Here is a 26,523-nt window from a genome sequence, read left to right as displayed (position 1 = left end):
CAGTGGCGCCGGAGAAGGGGGGGCAGAGGGGGCAATTGACCCCTCGGATAAAATCCAAGGGGGGCAAAAGTATAATTTTGCCCCCCCTACCACATTAAAATTAAAGGGTAAAATATAATCGTAATTTACGCTTAATTTATACGTTTACGTATTCAAAATAAGTCATTTTCATGAGTGTGCGTTATAATAATTAATATTATTATTATTATTATCGATTTATTATTATAACATAATACAATATATAAACATAATATTATTGAGTAATTTTTATAGACGTTTTCGGTCGGAGTGCTTTATCAAATATTTATAATTGGAAGTTCCACCAGTCCCGGATAGTGTTCTCACAACATAGTTACAATATTGTTTATTATTAGTTATTACAATATCATTAGGCTATTTTTGGGTTTTTACAGTTTATATCGTTTACGATAAGATTCCGATTGGCGATTAGTGATTACTGATTACGACTATTAAATGAGTACGCTGTCGTGATCGTTGACTGTCGGCTGTCGCTACAGAAATACAGAATACAGTTTACACTTTAGTACTTTACAGTAACATTCATATTAAATATTTACCAACTGTAATTGTTTAAACACGTTACACGTACCGGTACCTACAATGGCTGTTCCCAATCCAAAAAAAAATATTAGAGACTTTTTCAAATTGAAAACACCTGTGAAAATTCAGGAACTTATACCTAACGAGGTAAGTTTAAGACATACTTTCAAATAAATTTGTTTTATTTGTTGTAATTATTAATCTGTCTAGTAAAATAAATATAAATATTACTGATATAGTGATATATCAATATACCTAAATCAAACTGATTTCTACAAAGCAATATTTTTGTTGAACGAATAATAATTTTACTTTTTAGATACCCACCAATTATTTTTTTATTTCCTACTCAAATATATTTCAACTACTAATGTCGTTAATTAATATTTTGTAGACAGTAGAACAAAATATGTTATAGGCACTAAACTGGATTTAATTAAGCTAATTTAATAATAATAATTACCTACTTGTATTTATAATATATTATGTATTTATGTCAACTGTACACACCCGAGATTATTATGCTTTTTAATTTTATTAAAATGATTAATTATTAATTAATGATGGTTAAAAGCCGGTTTATGTATCTAGTTGCCTTAATTTAAATAATTTCCAGTGTAATGTTTATATTTTCCAACCAAAATTAAAAAGAAGAAATATTTTACATTTACCTAATAAAATTTATATTTTGAGTAAATCTTAGAGGAATTTTACTGTTTTCTTTGAATTTTGAATATATTTCACTGACAATAAGTATTTTTTTTTATATAAGGTTAAATTTAAGTTAAATAAAAGTAAATAACAACTTTTAAATATTTTTAAATCGTATAATAATTAAGACTGTTATTTCATAGTTTCATACTACTAACTGCAGTAGTGCAGTAAGGACTACAGTCTACAGACTAGTTTGTGTTAAAGAAAAAATTTCAAAAACTTTTTAAATAAACAATGACAGTATAATATTAATAAATGCATGCATTTAAGTGTTGTTTGGGCATTTATTTCTCTGATTCAGCTCTAAGTTTTTTTTCAGGAGTCAGAGATAGAACAGGATTTACAAAATAATATCAGTAATGTCGCCTCAACATGTTCAATTTCAAAAAAAAGTAGTCAACCCATTCTTCCTATAATTGAAACAAAAAATCAACCATCAAATAATTTTATTTTTCCAAAACACAAAAAAAGATCATTTTGTGCAAAGTGGTTTGAAATGTTTGCCTGGCTTCATTATGATGAATCTAAAGATTGTGCATTTTGTTTTGATTGTATTTCATTTTATCATAAGACAAATAATAAATTAAATAAACACACAGAGTTATCTTTTATAGTAGATGGTTTTAATAATTGGAAAAAAGCATCTGAAAAATTTCAGTCCCATGAAAACAGTAAAATGCACGTCAACTCTATACATTTTCTTTTAAGTATTAATACTAATGTATCAGTCATTTCTTTATTATCAAAACAAAAAATTGAAGAACAAAAAAATGCATCCACAGCCTTATTAACAATTATTAGTACTTTGCGATACCTTAGTCAGATGGGAATAAGTATTAGAGGTCATTCTCATAATGATGGCAATTTTATTTCCTTATTAGAAGAAAGATGTGTAGATGTTCCATGCTTAAGATATTGGATACAACAGAGAAATAATTGGCTTAGTTCAGATATTCAGAATGAAATATTAGAAATAATGTCATTAAATTTACAGCGTGAACTTGTGCAATCAATAACAAAATCAGAATACTTCTCTATAATTGCTGATTCAACTACTGATATTTCGTCTACAGAACAGTTTTCATTATGCATTCGCTATGTTGATTCAAATTTTGAAGTACATGAAGTATTTACTGGTTTATATAATACACCTGATAGTAAAGCATTAACATTTTTTGACACAATAAAAGACATATTAATACGATTTACTTTATCTACATCAAATTTAAGAGGCCACTGTTTTGATGGAGCTGCCAATATGTCTGGGAAATTGAATGGGGTGAAAAAATTAATTGAAAATATTCAGCCAAAAAGTTGTTTTGTACACTGTAGTAATCATTCACTGGATTTAGCATTACAAGAAGTTGCAAGAAAAAATAGTGCTATGTGTGATACCTTCACTATGTTCAGAGATGTATCAAATGCTATTCTTGAATCTGCTAAGAGAAAAAGTATCTATGAAAATATAGTATTAGAGCCATGTTACAATTCCTCTGAATTGGGTAGTGTAAAACAAAATCTACTTCCATTTTGTCCTACTAGATGGTCTGTAAGGGTTAAAAGTTTAACAAGATTTTTAAATAACTATAGCAGAGTTCAAAAAACATTAGATGAAATGCTTTCAGGGAGTGTTTGTATAGCAGATGATAGAAAATTCACACTTAGAGGATATGTGAAAAAATTAAAAAAATTAAAAACAATTTTTTTTTTGACTATTGCAATACATATTTTTGGTCCTGTAGAACAATTAGCAAAAGTATTACAAAATCCTAAATTTTGTGCATCAGATTCAATTAAAGCTGCAGATACATTAAAGAAAACATTACTATCATTCAGAAGTAATGAATATTTTGAAAAGATATTAAATACCGTGAATTTAAATGCTGAAATATATGAATTAGAACCACTTGATGACACTAAGCGTATCAAAAAAACACCAAAACGACTTCAATATACAAGTAACCCTCCTACAAAATTATCACCAATATGTGAATTGAAGAAAGATATGTTTGAAATAATTGACTATTTGATAAATGAAATTGATAGGCGTTTTAATCAACAAGGTCTAAAAAACTTGGTTAAATTAGAACACATACTTGTAGATCAAAACACAAGAACTCACCAAGAACTTACTAATTGTTTAAATAATATGAGTGAGGATTTTGACATTAATAAACTCCATGCCCAGCTTATTATGTTACCGTCTATAGTATCTATCACTAGTATTTCAGATATTATAAATCATTTGAGAAATGAATATTCAAATGTAAAAGATTCTTTGTTTTCTGAAATCACCAAGCTTATTAAATTAATTTTAACAATACCAGCATCTGCAGCGACTGCTGAACGTTCTTTTAGTGCATTGAGAAGACTAAAAACATATCTGAGGTCCACAATGACCCAAAAGAGATTAACTCATTTGATGATTTTACACGTTCATAAGTCTATGACAGCAAAAATTGATTTGAAGTTAATTGCCAAAGAATTTGTTTCCAGAACTTCAGAAAGGAAATCAATATTTGGAAATTTTTATTAATTTTATAGGTAATTCTTTTTAAAAAATAACCTTTGTGAAGTTTATTTTATTATTTTTATTTTATATTTATTTATATAATGACATTTTGTTACTTTAGAATATACCTTAAGGACTAAGGTAAGAATTAAATACATTTTTTAAATTTCATTTATTTATATTTCTGTATAATATATTGTTACTTTTGAATACAACTTCAGGTATTTATTTATTATTTTTATTTTATATTTATTTAAATATTGACACATTGTTACTTTAGAATATAACTTAAGGACTAAGGTATAAATCGAATACATTTTTTATATTTCATTTATTTATATTTCTGTATAATATATTGTTACTCTTGAATACAACTTCAGGTATATAGTAAATATATTTCTTTTAAAACTTATTTATTATATTTATTTAGATACTGTTTAACTGTTATTTTAACTTTAGGTATAACGTAAATATGATTCATGTTTTGTTTCAATATATAAATGTATAAATTTAATCATTAAATTTATACATTTATATGTTGGTAAACTTTTGCTATGTTAAACTAGCTGGTAAACTTTTAAATAAAAAAAATATATATACATATATTTATGTATATACCTATATATTAAACTACCTATATTAACGTTAAAAGAATAAAATAATAAGAAAGGTTTTCTGTTATCAATTACAAATAAATATATTATAATAGTTGTTAGGTTTTTTTTTATGTTTTGCCCCCCCTTATGAAAAATAGTTCCTGCGCCACTGGACCACATAGTATTTTTTTTGATAGTGTTGTAGTACACTCTAATCAAGATATTAAATGTAAATCCCGAGTATCTATGTATTATTTATTTTTAATATTAGTTTCAATAAAATAATAAAATATTTAATAATTAGTGTTATACTACACTTGAGTACACCGCATAACTGCAATTATATTTGATAACAAGGATTAAAAAAAAAAAAATAACGAATGATTTAATATTATAAACAGGTTACAATTTGTCAATATGATTTTTTCAACTGGTTTAAATTTGCCCGATATGGGCTCATATTTTGCTTTTTATTCCACAAAAGTGTTATGGTTATAATTTAATTCTATTATTGTACTGTTTGGTAAGCTCCATAGTCCATATTCAATAATATATTGGTACTTTATACTTAAAAATATTTTTAAAAAAACGTAGAATACTTTCGGGGGATTCACTGAAATCACAGATTAATGATATTGTTAATGGTTTGTACTTTTTATAAACCATATTATACCTTCTGATTCATAAATAAAAAATGTTTACGTTTGAGTTAAAAATTTAATTTAGAATTTATTGTTTATACGATGTCAGTACCCATCTTATTAAGTTATTATGAAGTATAACCTTAAGGAGTAATTACATATAGGTAACCAATGTTGTCATAGAGGATTTATTGTTTATATGATTAGTAAGTTATGAGTAGGTTTATACTAAATATAACGTAAATAATATATATATTACTCGTGGAACGATAGTATTGCTTGATAAATGCACGGATATATGATTATTTATTAATATTACAAGTTTACAGGACATATATTTATTGCTTCAAATCAATAATTTACAGTGTACACTCACCAAATATATAAACCCAATCAAAAAGGGCTTATTTATAGTGTTGAAATTCCGTCTTAAACGTTTCTATTGTTTTAAAACCTGTAAGCTTACCACTTCCGAAAGATTTTCGACAAAATGTAAGTGAAAGAAAAAAAATCAAAATTTTTCGCAGTTTCGGCGACGTTGGTGGAAAAGGAGAAAAGGAGATGTTCTACCCCATACGCTTTCATGGGCAAATAAACTTTCCTAGGAATTTTTTTTATTATACTTCATTCGACGACCGTTATTAACTACAATCAAAGCCTATATAGATATGTTTATAATGGGCCAGTCAGTTGTAGTTATTATCGATAAGCACGCACGTGTTAATTAGGGGAACGAGTTTATGGGGGTGGATGTTTGAGTATGGTCTGAGTAATAGGAAGCTCATCTCCGGGTAAAAATATGTTTTTAATGAAAACCGGGAACCGTGTTTGGTCTGGCTATAATGTATTATACTGTAATTATAATTAATATTACAAATTATAACAGTATTACAGAGGTGTTCATTATCGAAGCGTGAATAAGCTTCAATATATCAGTTATGGCCAGTTCACACGTTTCATAAATTCACCACATTGCATGGTATCTAAACTTGTAACCTTCAACATATCGATATTTTGCATTATAACTTTGGATGTAATTCACATGAGATTTGGAAAACAAAATAGTGTATCATTTTATATACAAAAACAACAGCAGTTATATCGAAATTCGTAACGGTTATATTATTCTGCATTTATTTTTACCAGTCCAAACATATTTTGTAATTTATGGTAAATTTATAAGTGTTTGGAATTGTATCTTAATATAAAATTATTATCTAAAAAGAATGAGATCCATACAAATATATTTCACTAAATAATACCTATGAGCAAAAAAATATTAAGTTAGAATGTGTTAGACATCAACAATTCATGGGGAGGGGTGCAAATAATTGAATAGATGAATAATCCTAAATGACTTGAGATTGTTTTTGCTAATATTAGAATATTAGAAGGACGTAAAATTTATTTATATGTAGCGGGTGATCTTTGTAACTACGGAATCGATTCTAAAAATTCTTTCACTTATAGAAAGTTACACCATCTATATCATTGTTTTACTTGGTAAGTCATTGAATTCAACAACAAAAGTTTGGCTTAGACAAACATTTTGTTTCAAAGAAAATCAAATCTTTTTTGTTTATATAATAGGTAACCATCAGTCACAGGAAATAAAAATATAGTTCCTATGGTAGGATACAATTTTTTTTTCACGAAAACTTGATATAAATATAGGAAACAGGAAGTGAGGATTCATTTGTAAAATCTTGCTTCTTTCACGGTAAATTATCTGTCACCTGTTCCGGGATTGGCACATTTTAAACGATTTTTACTCAAATTCTCAACTTACTACGTGATAAAACCATCGTCTACTCAAAGCTGTTGAAAAATTAACATCTTGAAATTATTCTTATTTTTAAATTTATATTCAAAATGATTGCAAAGTATTCAAATTTTAAACTTTTTGACTGTCAAAATTCAAATGTATACACGATGAAATGTACTATTGCACAAATCACCCACAGATCCATTTAACTGTCTGTTTGTCTCTTGATTCGCGAAATACTTCAATACGGACGAACAGGGAGGCGCATTGTATTATGTAACGGAAAACGATAGATAGGTATAGATAGATCATAGATTAATTTTAACCCAGTTACTAGTAGTCAGTCTGTGGCTTGTAGATTTAACAAAATACTCGATCGATTTGACGAACTGTCAGAGATTGTTGTTAAAGATATCAGAAAAGTTTATAGGATATAGCTTAAACCACGTTCGAAAGTATACCGATAATGCTGTATATCGAATCTGACACGGGTGGATTGCCCTTCTCGGTCGGAATTGTTCACAATGCGAATTACACCGATGCCGATTTTCACGTGAACTGAGGTGGGTACACCGAAATAGACTGTTAACAGACATATAGGACCGAATTTTATTTTTGTTCATTTTTTCCGTTCGAAGTCGTGGATTATACAGCTAGGTAGCAGGAATAAAAGAATACACAAAGACTAGGACGATACATCACCTATATGCATTGAGTCGAAATATTTTTTGGAGAATGTTTTTTGAGAGTGTATGCGCATAGGAGATTACCTTTTGTCGCCGATAGACTGCCTATACGGGCTTTATGTGGTTATTATATTCACAAGAACAATGAAAATAATGGGCCGCGTATTCTTAAAAGCTTACCGCTAAATTATATTTTAATTGATGCCCTATCCATTCCTTTATTATTTATGCATGAGATACGATAGCAGAGCAAAACATTTTTTTTTTTTTTTTCGGAAACTGGGAATTTCGTTTAACAATGATAATCGTCCCGTGGACGAGCGAGGAGGGGGGTGTAATTGGCCTTATCAAACGTTTGTCTCCACGTATATATAAGAAAACGGGCACATAGCCACCTACACCTGTACAAATATTATAATATTATACGTCTTGACGTAGGTTTTATATATTTTTTCGCATCGTACAGCGGCGACCGCCCCCGAACGGAGCTCCTACTCGACGAACGCCGACGCCGCCGCTGGAGCTTGCGCGCGTCAACCACCGCCGTCGTCGGTCGCCGCGACTCGCGAGCAGATGGTGTGACCGCCGCGCCGCGAGTATAACAACAAGAATAATAATAATAATAAAATAATAATAATAATAATATACTCTCCGTCGGAAAGGTTGCACGCCGACCACTGTTGTGCACGTTGTAACAGTGCGACGTCGTCGTACCGACCACCAGGGCCGTTGTCGCGAACGGCAGTCGCACGATTTTCCGTCGCGTACCTCCAGCCAACTCGTCTGGCGAATCCGAAAAAAATATTATACTTAATTACAATATCGTACACTTGTAATTATATATATATTATTTTAATATTCGTCCATAAATTCTACTGGTCGTTCGTCTACATATTTAAATCTATAGTTTTTAAAAAAAATATATTTATATAATACATACGATTTATTCAAGTACGTAGCGTATATCATATTTATTATTATTATTTTTTTATTTTTCCATCCACGATTTGCCTTCGCCGCACGGACAGCACAATGCCGCGGATGTTCTTCCGGCCCCCGTAACAAAACGTGAGTATTTACACGCGCACAGAATATTCTATTCGATTTGTGTTATATATTTATATAATATAGGCACCTACGTGCCGGCAGTGGTCATTCTCGTTAGGGTGTATCTATATACAGGGTACTTCACCGTATATTCACCCCCATTTTTATTTCTAACGAATTTGTGTTTCAATAAATGTGTATTTATTCATGTTCTCGTTGTTGGAATTTTTAAGTAAGATTTAAGGACCATATTTTCATTTATTTAGATTTTTATGCCATTTCAGAAGTGTCTTGTGGTGATACTAATTTCTTTTTTTTTTCAAATGAGGTCTAATATTTTTTACTGCAAATTATTAACCATATGGGTTTTTTTTTTAAATTTTCAATGTAATATCTAAATCAAAATATTTAAACGAGTTCCTGATTTATTAGAGTATATAATATACCTGCTTAGGATAATAGTCCTTAAACATTGTTTACAAAATTATAAAATAGATGTAGTATTAGATATTATAGTATATGCTTATAATATTTGGATAGTTGTTATAAGCTATAAAATGTTGATGACTTATTTTAATTACTGAATTTTCAAATCATCGTAACTCCCATATTATCTTTCATGCTTGTTATATTATTCTTGGTGCATAAGGTTATATAACTCGAAAACTATTCGTTTAGATTTCAATTTAGATATAACAGTTTTTCGAGAAATAATCTGATTAATAATGTATAGATTACACCTAACCTAACCTAACCTCGAATTAGAATACATTTATTGCAACAGAAAAAAAATTAGGGTGAGCGTGCTCTGTGAATCATCCTGTATAAATGTATGTGTTGGCGAGGAATTTCTATGATGTTATTACTATATTTTATAAAACGAAAAATAAAAAATACAATTAAAACGTAATAGAATGGTTTGGGTTTTTGTAATATTCTTGAACGTTACAAAAACCCTATATGTGGAAATATTGGCTATACATTATTAGGTAAGTAGGTACAATATATAGGTACATAATGTTTGACGGGCGAGAGGTTGAGCGGTGAGATCTTCTGTTCGGCATCTAATGAAAAATAATAGTTGTGATTTGATATCACAATGATTAAACGTATTAAAATATATTTGATATAATTAATTATATATATATATGCAATAGGTATATATTATTTCATAATATAACAAAATAATAGCAAAAACGGAATAAGACAAATTATATATTTTTTTGCATAAAGTTATATCATTGACATAGCACTGTTGATGTTCAGGCATATAACAATAAATTTAGTTCATAAAATAAAAAAAATATTTGATGAAATAGGATATTTTCATTTCATCATATTTTAAATGTTAAGTCGTTTTATTTTTATATATTTTTAAAATTGTCATTATTTTATAATAAAATAATGTTATAAAAATAAAATTGTTCAAACAAATTGACAATTTGTTTTCATTGATAGAATTAAAATTTTGATTAAAATGTAGTAAAAAATAAATGCGTATACTTAGAGTTTTTCTTATAGTTTGATTATCAGTAATTTAATTTGTATAATTGTATATAGGTCACTAAAAATAAATTGACAACAATTATTTTATAAGCAACGCCAGGGATTCTGACTTAATTTAAAAACTATTTTCCTCATAATATTTCGATTAATTTTTAATATTTTTAAACATCACGTCCTATATGTATAGAAATGGGTTGAAAAAAAATGTAATAACTGCAAAATTGTATATTATTAAGTGTAACCACTTTTTGAGCAGGAGCGTATTAATGATCTTTTATTTTTTACTTTATTTTCAAATTAATTTTTACATATTTTAATAATTCAAGAAAGATAGGTAATGGTTTTTTTTTATTCCATAATTTCATAATAATAATTATTACATTATTATGAATATGAATACTGGTGTGGGCGACCAAAATATATTCATTTTTTCCAAAGTTTCTTTGATTATTAAAAAAAAATGTGTTTTAATGATTTTTTTGTTTTATTTCATATTCTGAGCAGAGCTAGAAAGTTATTGGTTATATAATAATGGGTTTTTATTATGTATATTGTTCCTTTGTAAACAATTTTTCGGGCAAAAAAAATGTTTTATAATATTCTATATTAATATGAAATCATACATACTCGAATGGTATATTATGGTTTACATAATATGAGGCAACTACCTAGATGAATTTTTCAAAAAAAAATCAATGATTCTAATAAACCATGAACTTTAATTTAAAACCATAAGGAACGATTTACTAGGGATCTACATTTCTAATAACATTATTTAAAATATTTATGTTTTAAAAATTAAAATTTTAAACAAATTCATATTTTCATAATAATTATATGGCTTTCAATGATACAATTATGGAATAGTAATCATATAGCACTGCAATCATAGCACTGCTTTTATTTGTATGAAGTAAAATTATAATTTTAGGCAATTTGAAATAGATACGATATGACCCAAAATATTTTAATTGTATCCCGTCCAGCTGCAGATTCGATGGTGTATAGTCTGCGAGGCTATATTGAATATTTTGTTCTAAGGGCACAAGCCACACAACACAAGTTACAGTGAAAAGGTTTTTTTAAAAGGAATGTTACGCTCCTAAATAAGTTTTGCATTAAGTACATCTTATGTCTATGACAAGTATCATTTCAATCTAAAATTCGTTATTTTTAATTTATATATTTTATCATTATTAAATGACAATAAGTGTTTTCATTTTTTAAATTTAAAGTTTTTTTTTTTTAAGTCAAACACTTTTTAGCATTCTAGTTATAGGTGAAGTGTAGTATATTAAGACCAGTACAATATTGATAGGTAGTGAAGTTTGTGATTTTAAACTTTTGAACCTTTTTTTAAAATTTAAATGTGTTTATTTAATATTTAACTTTTAAATTAACAAAAATAATTATTAGCATTAGCATTGATTATAAATAATAATAATAATAATAATAATAATAATAATAATAATAATAATAATTTATAATCAATGTTATTAGTTAAGTATTTTAAATTATAATAAACTTATAAAATCGTTAGTTTTACGTTTTTGCCTTTAGGAACTGTTGAAAGTCTTACAACAAATTTACTAATACAATTAAAGGTGTAATCACTGATTATCTTTATTTTTTTGAGAAGTATTATATTATTTTTAATTAATAATAGTAACTTAAACTTAAGATGATTATAAATTTAAACTATAAAATAGTAAAAATAGGCAAATAATTAACTATTATACATTGAAGTTGGACGGTCTATGCTGATAATATATTGTTATTATAATTTTTATGATTGTGGTTGAGAGGAGGACAATTGGATCCATGGTATCGGAAATGTGTATAGTATATATAATAATATATTGTAATATATAATATCATAAATTGTATGTATGTATTGCATGTATATAATATTATAATATATAAATTTGTAATTGTTTTTATTTAAACTATCCAAAAAATAAAATGTTGCAGATTATATCATCGTTATTTATGAAAGATTACCTACCTAATATTATCTTATTTATTTTTAAATAATTCTTTCAGTGGTAGTAAAGGCTGTTAATCCTTAACATATCGAAATATTTAGATTCAACACTGTTAATAAAGTTTTCAATAAGTAATTTTAAGTTCCTTTATACAATTTTAGATTCGTATTTTAATACAATATTTGTTTTTTTTTAACTGTATCATTTTTTTTTTGTTTAACTATTGGATAGGCCCCTTGCAATCTGCTAGTATGTAACGATATTGTACCAACACTATTAACGAGATATTAATCTAGAATTCCCTAATTATTTTCTAAAGTATTGCAATCTTCTGTGTCATGCAGGCAAATTATGAATTAATACAACGCAGTGAGAGAAAACTGTTCATACATTCACCAACAAAAAGTTTAACATTAATTATGAAATCCTGCAAACGTGAATCAAAAAACTATATCGTATCCAGTTACTTATACTAGAGTTTAGAAAGCATATAAGGTTTTTTGAACTTTTTTCTGAAAATATTTCAACATTTATTAGTCTGCTCAGAACCATAAAATAATGTTCTGTTGTTTTAAAATTTAAAATTATAATACGTTTTACTGACTGACTTTAATGTAGATGGTGATCAGAGCAACAAAAATACCCAAAATCATCATTGATTTCGGTTCCTTTTATTTTTTTTCATAAAAACTGGTGGCTGATATTCATATATATATATATTTTTTTTTATGATGTTGGAATCATGTAATTGATCAATCCTAATATCTAATAAAAAATGTTTCACATGAAATTTTATAAAATTGATATTATACACCACCAAACCAGTGAATAACTATAAGAAGTAAAAATTAATTAGTTCTTAATATTTTTACTAAGAATCTTTATTGTATAATTGCCAAAACTGTATCACTATACCATTATATTATATCAGTATAACATATGATAAAACCGTTATGGTTTAATTTACTAAAAAAAAAATAAAAAATTATAAAATAATTTATCTATAATGGTTATCATACAATATTATGTTCTTATTTAAAAAAATATATCTTGTTAATCAATACAAATGACACCTTATGATAATAAATACTATAAAACACCTTTACTTTGAAATAAATCTCATTAATACTATGATATTTATTTAAAAAAATGTCTTCTGAATCTGACATAAAAAACTTTGATGTTTAGATTTTTTAATTTTTGCATCTGCTATTTGTTACGTGTCGTAAACATACAAAGTGGTTATCGGCATTATCGGATATTTCCAACAAAGATGCCCAACCCTATCTCCCTAGGGCGAGACGAAAAAAAAGTTTCACTTTGTTATTATATACGTCTTTGGATCGATTGTTCTCAAAAACAGTCTTTAATTATTATTATATATACTCCAGTCTCTCTGAGGTTCGTTAACGACTGTTTCATAACATAGTATTTTTTGGACTTTGTTTCGGCCGGTATATACCGCGTGTGCTAGTGACAACCACAAATACCGTGGTGGCAATCTTTAAGTCATCGGTTACTCGTAAATTTTCGGACTAGCTCTCAAAAACACCCGTTGGGCCACATGTATGTGTGAGTGGAACATGTTTGTGTAAAACAATAACAAGGATTATCGGTTTAACTTTGACATTTTTTCATTTTCACAAGGAAAATAATGAAATTCTCTAACAACTATTGATCCGCAGAATTGACTAAAATGTATTACTCGAACGGTGTCGACGCTATGTATATATGATTTACTTTATTAAATGGACATTTTATAAGCCTTTTAACATTACTTAATGTATTGTTCTTGATGTAAACAGTTTCGGTTAAATCATTAAATGTAGAAGACAGCCTACTCGTGTAAAATTCTGACTGACAAAAAACAATACGGCGTGATTTTCCTTTGTGTTTTTATTGATGAAAATAAACCACGAAAATTGATATATTATTTGTGTCTTGTGGTCTTATATATTTCATAACAATGTATTTTTATCTTTTCAGTAATTGATACGAAACAGAAAAATCATATATAAAGTTATCAACTAAAAACATTATCGTTTTGAAAAATGGTTATCTATCACACACATCATAAATGTTATGCTATTCTATATGACGAGAATTTGAAAAATAATTTTTATCTATGACATATATATTATTATGTTATGTTTACTAGAATATACAAGTGCATTTCAAAAGTACACTGTAATAATAGTATGTCAAGTTATTCAGATTATTGATCACACTACCACAAATTAATTATTTAGACTTCATTTTATAAAAGGATTTTTTATTTATTAGCTATTAGAAAATACTTTTTGGCTTTCAAACTTATTACACATTTTCGCACTTTATCCGTTACATCACTTTCGTGAGATGTATATTTTTCGTTTTCTAAAATAGTTAATACACAAGTCCACCAATAATAACACATGTCCTAGTCCTATGTTAGAAATACATATACCATGTCGTCTTCATTTTCTTCCTCCCTCTTTTCTCTCTCATTTCTTTTTACAAACTTTCTTGTGAACATGTATCCTAAAAATTATTATTCTAACTACCAAATTTACGCATATTATGCTGCCATGTATTTTAGGAGGGGAAAATATTATACTTTAAATTATTAACTTTAATAAGTGCTTAAGTTATTCAAGATTTACTGTAAATCATTTAATATCTTAATCCATAAGTGCTGAGCATTCATTTTAAATATTTTTCATCCTAATAATATTTTGTGAAATTACGAGAAACAAAAATTGTTTAAAATGTTTACATATTATAATATTATGGTCCAATAAATTTGATTGGAAGGTTTATTCGTGATCTATTTATAATATATGTAAATAATTATTAATTTTTGTACTTCTTAATATTAACCTAATCTTGTAATTTTATCATATTTTAAACTTATGCATGCAGATATTTTAGATATTTACCATAAATAAGCGTCTGCTGCATAAATTATTACTCTTTATCGGTCAATTTATGTTTAAAAATTAAATTTAAATCGAATAGAATAAACATTTTAAAATGAACACTCCGCGCTTATTTATTAACTGGTTTACTAACTAATTTTAAAATCGTTTTTTTTTTTAATACAACTATACGAATAAATAACTATAAATTAAATGATCTTAAATTGATATTCATATTGCTTAGTTAAGATTTTCCTATTTAGTAAATGGTCAAATGAATTATCTAGATAAAGTACACAACTTAAGCTGTCTAAAAATAGTATCATCAAGAATTTAATATTAAAAATTGTCTGAGAAGTTGAAACAATGTATGTTTAGCGAAAAAAATAGTTGTCTGTATTATTATATGCCAAAAGTTATTCAGCGTGTGTACGCAACTTACACCGGAGGAGCACTAGGTTGACTAGAACGACAATTTCCAAAAACGATTGAATATAATCTTGGGATGAACACGCTGACCTATTGTACCTGCTCCTCGCTGTAAATTAAACGTGCATCACTGAACACGATAACAGCTAACTCGATTATGTTATACCCAGTGGAAAGGTGATAACTGATAAGGATATCCATAATGGAAATAAATGTAAGAGTTCCTATAAATTAATTATTTTATATCTTACATGCTCTTTTCTAGATATATAGAGTGTCCCATAAAGTTCAAACCTTTGAATCTGCAGCCATTTTTTAAATATTTTGTTTGCAGCCTTGTTTTTATCGTTTCTAGTACTTACTATTACTCCGATTTAATTACCAGTTGTTGTTTTCTATATTGGTTCAGTGGTCATAGAACGGTTTACAAATAAACAACGTGTTCAGATCGTGAAAACTTATTATCGAAATCATGAAAGTGGGGCTGAGACGGTAAGGCGACTTCGGGTGATTTTCGGAAGAAATGAAGCACCCAACAAGTCTACAGTTTTGCGACTGATAAAAAAGTTCGAAACAACTGATTCTGTTGCTACTGTGAAGTCACCTGGGCGAAATCGCACTCAACGCAATGCACAACAAATCGCTGTTGTGCATTTAAGTGTAACAGTGAGTCCAGGGAAATCAATTCGCCGACGGTCACAACAGTTGAGTATTCCACGCAGTTCATTGCAAAGAATATTAAGTAAAGACCTCCATATGCATGCATAGAAAATCCAATTGGTGCAGCAGCTCAAGCCGGCGGACCATCAAAAAAGAAGACGATATTGCGAATGGATTGAAGAGAGACTGGCCATGGACGAAAATGTCTCGAAAAACATAATTTTCAGTGACACTTCCACTTCAGTGGATTTGTTAATAAATATAACTGCAGGATTTGGGGGAGTGAAAATCTACGAGCAACCTACGAACATCAAATGCACCCTGAAACAACGACTGTGTGGTGTGGTTTTTGGGCCAGTGGAGTGATAGGCCCGCTTTTCTTTGAGGACGACAAAGGTGTTACGGTTACAATCAATGGAGAACGCTATCGTCGCATGCTAACCAGCTTCTTATGGCCTTTCCTTCAAAATATTGATTTGCAAAACTTGTGGTTTCGACAGGACGGTGCAACATGCCACAACTCGCATGAAACAATTGACATTATCAAAGAAAAATTCCCGGGAAGACTGATTTCATTGCGAGGTGACCAGGAGTGGCCTACCAGGTCCTGCGACTTTAAACCCCTGTGATTTATTTATGTGGGGTTATGTCAAATCTAAAGTGTACGTTAACAAACAGCTTACCATTCAACAACTGAAAGTAAAAATATTTTGTACATTGTGCTTATACATTAATGTACTTTTAAATTCGTGAGATCTATAGACTGTCGTTTTATAAATTTAAAATTTGAAAATGTTGATATTTACGTATATTAGGGACTTATAATTTATTCAAATTTGTTGTACATGTTACTTGTGCCATGGGTTACATGACAAATAATATTTTTATTTTTATTTTTATTAAATAAAACAAAAAACATTTTTATATCTACTACCTTCAAGCAGAGCTTGGGTTGGTAGTAGAGAGTTACATGTTAAAAACTTATATTATATACATATATATATATATATATATATATATATATATATATTATACATATATTACCAAAGTATTTTATATACTACTAAAATACTTAAATTAATAATACTAAATATTATACACATTTTTTTGCAATACTCACAAGGTTGGTACAAAAGTTAATAAAAAATATTATTCCAAATATAAAATAATATAGAGTACATATAAAAAACATCAGTATATCGAATAATTATCAATATTAATACTTATTTGCAATGAATATGTGATAGTATAATAGTGCTTAAACTTTAAAGTAGAGAAGTATACTATTGTATGATTGAATAGTGAATACCTACTCGTATAAAAGCCATACCTATTGAGTTAATTCGTCGAAACACAATAGATAGACTACAATTCAAAAAGCCCTGTCTTTAGTCTTTATTAGTCTCCAGTCATACGTTTTGTCATCAGACGACGCAAAAAATATAATGTATGTTGTAAATATTTTCGTCAATAATTAAAATATTGGTTGGTCTTAAATCATAAAATGTTAATCATGTAAATTATAAACATGTAAGCAAATGCAACTTTAATGGCCAAGACCTCGAAACGTACATCATGATTTGATATCTAATAGTGGGTGGAATATAACACCACATTAGTGATTGTATTAGAATATTTTAAACGTATAGATAGGAAAGCTAGGCAATAAATATAATTTTTAAACAAATAACATCATAACAAAATCGTTGACAGGATTTTAATGCTAAAAAAATATTTTATTAAGTATTTAACAAAATGACAAAGTCAAACAACTAAGTTTATAATGTAATAATAACACATAATAAAGTCAATGACGTTATTATGTTTTATTGTTATTAAGTCAGTATTTTGTGATTTATATTTTTCAAATCATATACTAGAACAGTGAAAAGTGTACTAAAAAGAAGATAAATTATGAATTATTAAGAATAAGCTAGAATTGTATGTGTTATCCTGTTGTAAAAAGTCATTCGGGTTAGGTACTTGGAGAAATTAATAGGTTTCAAAAACTGCATCACGCCGCTAACATATATATTATTCAATAACTATAGAGTATTATTATAATATAGATAAATTTTCTCGCCAAACGTTATTTGTGAAAAATCACGTGTATTACAGAAATAACTGATTATACGCTGAATTGATAAAAAAAAATGGACACGATTTTTTCACACATTTGCTCAAATAATTCAAGTAAGTTATGGATAATTCTCAGACTATTAAAAATGAGAGAGAAATGGTTGTTGAAATTAATTGGAACTCTTTAAAAAAATGAACCCGAACACTTTGTTTTTAGGGGAATTTAACCCAAACAGAATCATAATGAACATAACCAAACAATGGAAAAAGAGATTATTTACCCCTTGGACCGATAAGTTTAGATCCACAAATGGTTTAATTTAAATATTATTAATTATAATAAAAAACGATATTTGACCATAAGTCATAAACTCATAACATAATATATCAAACTGATCTTTTCGTTCATGCTTATGTGTGTTTTAATAACATCATTCTAAGGATTTGATTTGTTTCCGATTTTAACTCAATAATCGTTTAAAATCGAAATTCTTTTTTCCTAACTATTTACACTTACCTTTTTGATAGAAGCAAATACTTAGTATAGGTAATCCGTTAGCTATGCTAATACTTGTTAAAGACTCTATTTTATTTGTGACATTTTTAATGAAATACTTAATAGTTAATAATGAATAATGACTGTTCGACAAATTTGACGAGTTGACAATAATCATTTGCGATATTATATTTGAATTTTAACGTGATTATTGTAATGAATTCACTATAATATTATCATGACGACAGCATTCAAAGTTCAGAGTCCAGTGGGATTTCTGAAAATAGTTCGTTGTGTACCTTCGTTTATTTTATCTGACATTTCACAAATCGCATTGATCTAGTTAGTAAACAATTATATTGTGAATGTTAAGTATAATATTTAAATATTAGTACTAAACATAATATTATTTTATTAATCTCAACGAGATGAACTCTATGAAGTATTATTGAATAAATATTAAAATATTATATTCTCAACCATTTAAAATATAATAACTCAGAGAAAAATAAAACCAATTTTCTTTTCACTGTTTCATCAGAAACATATTAAGATATAAATTAAAATATATTTTTGAGAATAAACTGTATTATATGAAGAAAAAAAATGTTGATAGTAAATTACCAAGATGGAACAATATAGGTATTCATATTCATCTTCTGATCTTCAATACATATAATTTGATTTAAGTTGGCTGGGGCAAACACTAGTGTTAACCAATAATTATGTTATGTGCCTTTTTTGTAGAGCTTCATTCATTTCTTTATATAAATGTATTCAATTATTTATTTACTTATTTTAAAATAAATTATTTCTTTATGAAAATTAACTTAAAGACCATAGTGGGATCTATATTTTCATTAAATCATACAAAACAATCAATATTATATTTATTTTTAATGTCTTTTTATATTGAATAAGTTTTGACTGTATTTTTATTGGTATTTTATAAATTTCAATTTATTTTCATCACAAATATAAAAATTATTTTAAGAATTGTTCTTTTAAGTGTTACAATTTTAGATATTTTTTTAGTATTCTGTGAATAAATAATATTGGAAAATTTGAACAACTAATAAATGTTTAGTTACTTAAACTTTTTCATTAAAATGCTAGGGCTTAAAAAAATCTATACAATATATTTTATTATATTAGTTTAAAAAATATTACAATTTTATCTAACCTGACTAGTTAGTTGTAAAACTTTCAAATCTTTTGGGGTATCAGGATGACAGACATCCTTAAACATTTCACACTAGGAATATATTATAGTAAATACAAAATATGTAACTAATCAACGTTTATAGTATACAAGTGCCTATAGTATAAATGATTGTATTTACAAATTGAACATAGAAAAGAATATGTTTACAATCAAATGTAATGAAGTTACACAATTTATTCTCTTTATACTTAAATTTCACAACTATAATTTGTATAATATTAAAATATAATGATTTAAAATAATAAATAGCACAAATTGTTTGGATTTTGTTTATAACCAATCAAATAACTGTCAATCTATAACAATGCTGTAAACAATTATATACAAATAGTTTTCCGGATAATCTCTGTCACATTTTGGGACTTCACATAGGATCCGCCAGGAAATAAATTTAAAAAAATCTGTATAAAACTTAGTAGTGAATGAGAAAAAAAAATAACGTTTTAACTTATTAATAGAAAAGATGTATTGTCATAAATGTATCGTAAATTATAATGTATTAATTATTATTACCAAATTATACGGTAGAAGTATAATTTTGGAAAAATAGTCTATGATCCATTGAATGAAATATTTTAGATAACTGTAATGGCTACAATAGTATTAAATATGCCAAATTTTAAAGGATGACGATTTTTCAAATTTCCTGCAGTTCTATAAAGTTTGTAAATGATGTTTTGTACTTTAGTTTCTATTTAAATATTATATATTTCTTTCTACTCATCTACTGCTCGATACCTATTTAGGGGAAGGATTGGTATGGTGTATTCTATTAACAGAATTGACTTCATAGGAAAAACTCTCAATTCTAGTAGAATTGTTGGATATTTATAACCCTTTTATCTGGAAGAAGAAGACTTTCTATAGACCTCACTGAACTTTGATTTTTTATTTAATTAAAAATACTCTCATAAAATAATTTGTGAAAAAAAACTTAAAAGTGTCTTTTTTAAAGGCAATTTTAAAGTTTGAGATGAAAATGTTGTGAAAGGGATGTGGGCCGTAGAATATTTCCCTCTATTAACTAAAAATAAATAAAAATAATCAAATTCGGTCGATACTATGGGGGATTACAGCACCATTATTCCCTTGGAGTGTATTTTTGAGGACGAAACGACAGCGTCGGGTGCCTCAACTGCACCGCATCGCACGTGCCCCGATTATCGTAGGTGCACAATTATTTAACATGGCAGTTATAATACTATATAGACGCACGAAAACCGCTTCCAATCGCATGTCGGAAACGTTGGAGACATTAATATTGATATTACGACACGCCTATAAAACGGCAAACAGGTGCATGGAGCTGTGTAGAGACGCGAAGGGGGGCGTTGAGTGCCTATTAGTAAACACACTTTGGAATTGTCAGAGGTAATAGCGAGGGCACACATCGTGAGATATCGTATTGATAATAATATTATACCGACTCGACACCCGCCAAATCCAGTGATCGGCGTGCACATTAACGGCTGCACCGACTATATAAAATGCGAATATGCGATACACTCGCTTCAGCAACCTGCATAATAATAATAATAAATTATGTGCGCCATACTAACGCAATAACACACAATCTGTTACGTTAAATAAATAATATAATATGATATAATATAATATAATACTGTAGTGTAAATACAGTATTATCGTACACGATAATAGAGATTTATAGTTAATTTAACATTTTAACGTCAATAACATTATTGTACAATAGTATGGATTATCTTGTGATATCGTTTTGTACATTTAAAAGTGCACCTAATGCACGACTTCATACAATTCTATTACTCTATGTTTTTTTTTACGATGAAAATGGCTTAGGTTATATCATTATGATTTCATTTATTCAAGCTAATCGGAATACCTAATTGGTGACTAAAACAAGTATACATTTATAACTGAAATGAAAAATTATACTAAAAGTTTTATAACAAAGACATGTTGAATATAGTAAAAATATACTAACTGATTTAGTGACAAAAAAGATGTAAAGAATGTACATCATAAACATAATATAATCAACTATCTAGAATAATGACCACGTGCTTTACCCAAACCAGCCATGTTATAGCTGATTTTGAATATTACTACTAGAACTCGCCGTCACGTCACTCACCAAAGAGTAAAGTCTGACCTTCGCTACTTCACAGCATCATCGTGTTGTAATGCTGAGCGGTGTTAAATCCTTCACAAATGCCGCTTTCGTCGTTGTAATCATGTATCGATCATTACCAAACAGTAAGTTTACATTAACCTAATCTGATCCAATAGGCATAGTCTAACAAATAGTGTGTTTGGTTGCCATTGTTGCCAATGTTCACGAAACAGCTGATGTTCGGTTCTGTTATTACACTTCATGAAAGAGATCACATTTTTATAGTCCAGTTAAAATTTAAAACAGTTTATGGCTAAAAGCTAATAAAGAGTACTTCTCAGGATATAGTGAGTATTAATGGTAACTCGTAAAAAAAAATTTGCTCTATACGCGCATCTGCGGTGTGTGTGTGTGTGTGTGTGTGTGTGCAAGTGTACAGTGTGCTTGCAGTGCGTGAGTGTGTGGTGTGTGTGTATTGACGTTTATTGTGCCATTGTAGAATAATTGAAAATTTGTTTTTACTGGTTTGCTTGTTTATGCTTGGTCGTGTTTGATGTGTATACCCACGGGATGTTAGTATACATTGAAGGGGGCCAGGATATAAACCGAATTATGATGGTGGTTCATAATAAACATGTATCCTGAGGGGTTTTTGGTATCCAAATATTCCTTTTTGATATTATATCGAACATATTTAAAATAAAATAAATTATTGAATAGAAAATATTTTGATTTGTTCATTATAAATATGAATTTGATAACTGTAATTGCTGCTTAACTATAATCTGTAGTTGTTACAATGTTATTTTACAAGTTTGAATAAATTCAATGGGTTTATTCAATTGCTTTTTAAAGCATAAGAAATGATGGCAATTTCTTGAGAATTGGTGTAATCTATTTAGATTTTATTTTAAAAAAATTTAAAAAAAAAACTTTTCATATAAAAATGTCTTTGATTATTGGATTTTCATTTTATCCAACCATGTCACTCAGATCAATTTATACTGGTACTGCAGGTTTTTTCCTGACTAAACACTAAATTGAAATATTCGCCATAATTCCTAGATCATGCACATGTGATATAACTTATAAGACATTATCATAAGAAATCTACCATCTAATATTTTGTACGTACTTTTTTAAGATTTGTGATGCTGCAAAGGCATATTTAATCAATGATAAGTTAAAAAATTCAAAATTCGTTGGTTTTAAAAGCTAAACATGGTAAAGATAATATGTATCATTATATTCAAAGTAATTATTTTTAAAAATAAAATATTATATCTGTTATTAATGACCAAACAATTATATACTCCATAACTCTAACACTCTAACATCTAAAATTCTAAACATTGGATATACACACAGTGTCATAATACTTCATCAAAACACTTAGTGTTCAACTGTCGAGGTCACTTGAGTAGGGTCCATCATGTGTATTTTTGTTATTACTTATTATCATTTAATAAACGATTGCAGGCGGCGTCGTCGAAGTATTGGAAAACTAGTTCCCACGCATCGTTAGTTTGAATGGGGGAAAAAAATACTTCTATAGATATTTTAAAGTTGTTTTTAATAAAAATGTATATCCTAGACTTAAGAGTTTATCATTGAAATTGTTTCCTTTTAAAAATATCAAACATCTTGTAGCTTTCGTTGAGTTGGTTGTAACAAAAAAAAAACAATAATGGAATATCGTTAAAAATTATTTTATAAGCTTTAAAAGTTTTCAATACAAAATGTGATTTATATCAGTAATTCATCAGTTAATGTATCGCACCTGTTTAATTTTTTTAAATACAGTTGATCGATCATCGTTTTTAACTTTATAGTTTATTTTAAAATAATTATTATGATTATTGTTTATCCCTAAAATATACAAGATAAAACGATTGAACATTAAAATTAAGTAAAATAATAAAGAATAAGAGCTTATAATTCTCTCACAAACTAAAATATACATTTTATGGAATTCGATCAAATGTACGAAGATCTTTAAAAGCATTTTTAGCTTATGAAAAATCCTGATTCTTCTTGGAAAAAATTAAAATGTACGAAACTCCCATATAATACTCACCTATATTCTTGAAAAAGTGATCTAGTAAATATAGTTTTTTCTAGAGTATTTTATTTTCAACGGTTTAGTTATTTTTTTTTTAACAGCGTAATGCTACGACAACAGCCATAAACATACACTTCTATAGTACGTAAGGTTACATAATTAAATGTCTTTTGTATAAACATTATTGCCATTGACGTATTACTAACGCTAAAAGAATATTCTGGGGACATACGTTGGGAATGAATTTTACTTATTTCCTGATCCTTAAGTATTAAAAATATTTTGTATAATCATATCAATTACTTAGCTAAAAAAAAATGAGAAATTCAACTAAAAAAATCTGAATTTACGATGAATACCGATTAATTAATATTTAAATTATTTCTATGAATATTTAATTAAAGGAAAACACTTGGTTCAAAAATAAAAAAATATTGTAGTACAACCAATAATATATTTCTCAATTCATTAATGATTAAAATATCTGAATTTTTTTTTTCATACATTTTTTTTATAGTGTAAACTTTTGAGCATGTATAAATAAAAAAGTTTGGATTATGACAATTCATGCGTATGGTTTGCATTGTACGAAATTAGATTAGATTAAATTTATAACTATCATAACATCTCGTATATTGTGATATAGGTGTATTGCGTGGAAATTAAATTCAATTATTAAAACTGTGTTATGTTAATATGTTTCATAATTATATTTATATAGTAAAAATGTTGATGTTAACCAGACTGTAAAATGAAAATTCCGGTTCTTATGCCAAGATCATACAATTTATCTACATTTTAGGGTCCTTAATAGATATCTATAAACTATACAAAATCATGAGGATAACGATGGCATAAGTTTAACTGAAGTATAAATCATTTTTTTATTCACTGGAGTTACCATTTGTTGCCAAGTTTTAGTTTAAAAATTAGTTGTAACAAAATAAAAATACAAAATTTATTTAAAATATTTTTTATATTGGCATATTAGTAAACAATACATGTTGTAATAAAAAATAAATAATAATAATAATTTAAAACAAATATGCATTATTTTAATATACTAGTTATGACTAAAGAAAAATAAATTAAGAGTAGAATCTTAGATTATTGAAATATAAATATATGATTTATTATGAAATAAATTCAAATTACCTCTATTTAAAATCGTTCTCGAAACTCATGAGTGATAATGTTTGTCCAACTAATCTTAAATGAAAAAAAAATCCTAACAAGTTGAAATCAGCAAAAGCTTCCCTTGCCAAACATTTTAATCTAAATTTTCATATAATTTATATAATACAAAACCTTAATATGGATAATCATAATAATATTTGTATTTATTTACACGCTAACAAAACAAATATCTTGAAAATATAATACAAATGGTTGTCTCCAAAAGTCTAAGTTTGTAGGAAATACAAATGAGTATATATTTGAAGAAATAACAGTCCTTATCAAATACACATGATTTTTACCAATACAAAATAGGTACTAATATAAATAATTTATACATTAATAAGAGAAGATAAGCGTAAATCATGTACAATACTTTGTTGTTTATAAAGAAAGCTGCCTTACCTACGTTATTAGCGTATATTTAACATGGTTTTTATACAGATTTAGCAGTATTGTTTATACATTTCACCCACATCATGTTATTGTTATGTATGTTCCAGAAATGCATTATTATATTGATCGTTATCTAATTTAACAAAGCAGAAATAATTGATGTGGATGACAAATTACTATTGTCTATTATTTAGTATTAATTAGAATTATATTTTAGTAAAGTTTATTTTATACCAATCAACACACTTGTGATCATTTTCTTTTGTTTCCTAGAAATCGTAATTTTTGAAGTTATGATAAAATCAAAAACGTCCTTAAGTAATTGAAATATTTCAATAGGACGTTCAGCTTAGTGAATAGAGAGGACAACATTAATATTTTACACTACTGACACATTTCTTTTATTGTTTTTTATTAATTTTTTTTTATAAATGTATAAATGGGAACCCTCCCAGGAGGCTCAGAACGAAATGTTGTAGAGATCTTCTCAATGAGTAATTAAAGTAGCTTAATACACTTAAAATAAAAAAAAAAAATTATCAAGTAAGGGTAGTGTAACCAATGGGTGACTCCTCCCATTACGTTTTCGTGTAAAAACTTTCTAATATCTCATATTCTTAATGTCCCTAAAAGAACAGATTGTACCTACATATCTTATAAAAAATAAAAAAAATAAAAATGTATAAATGATGAGTTGCTAAACTGTATAACTTATTCTACACACAGTTTTAGTTAGTTGTATTATACTTGTATCAACTACCAAGTATGTACTTAACAGTTTTTATATTGTTCTTAATATTTTTTTTTAGAGGGAAAATGTAGGACTGATAACTTATAAGTTTTATTTGTATTCATTATTAGTGGTGTGAGAAATGAAATGGGATGAATGCCTAAATGAACTAAACTTTTCATTTTTTTTTTATTTCAATTCTATATAATATACTGCATTGGTAATCTATAGTTCTTGATTGCAATTCTTTTATTTTTAACTATATTTT

At 27.3% G+C, this 26,523-nt stretch overlaps 2 protein-coding genes across 4 annotated transcripts in view; both read left to right on the top strand.

The window, feature by feature from the left end:
• Positions 1-1,951: 1,951 nt before the first annotated feature.
• LOC111032463 lies at positions 1,952-3,811 on the top strand. Its single transcript, XM_022312810.1, has 2 exons — positions 1,952-2,726; positions 3,018-3,811. Exons 1-2 carry the CDS (start codon positions 1,952-1,954, stop codon positions 3,809-3,811), a joined length of 1,569 nt encoding a protein of 522 aa, XP_022168502.1.
• A 4,228-nt stretch (positions 3,812-8,039) lies between these two features.
• The window catches only part of LOC111032460 (sex peptide receptor-like), a 95,174-nt gene continuing 76,690 nt past the window's right edge, over positions 8,040-26,523 (top strand). For all 3 annotated transcript variants that reach the window (XM_022312808.1, XM_022312807.1, XM_022312806.1), the window contains exon 1: positions 8,040-8,543. The gene's annotated coding sequence lies outside the window, so the exon portion shown is untranslated. The remainder of the gene's footprint in view (positions 8,544-26,523) is intronic.

This window comes from Myzus persicae, unplaced genomic scaffold, assembly GCF_001856785.1.
Source record: "Myzus persicae strain clone G006 unplaced genomic scaffold, MPER_G0061.0, whole genome shotgun sequence".
Classification (NCBI taxonomy): Eukaryota; Metazoa; Arthropoda; class Insecta; order Hemiptera; family Aphididae; genus Myzus; species Myzus persicae.
This window is presented reverse-complemented; position numbering and strand designations above follow the sequence as displayed.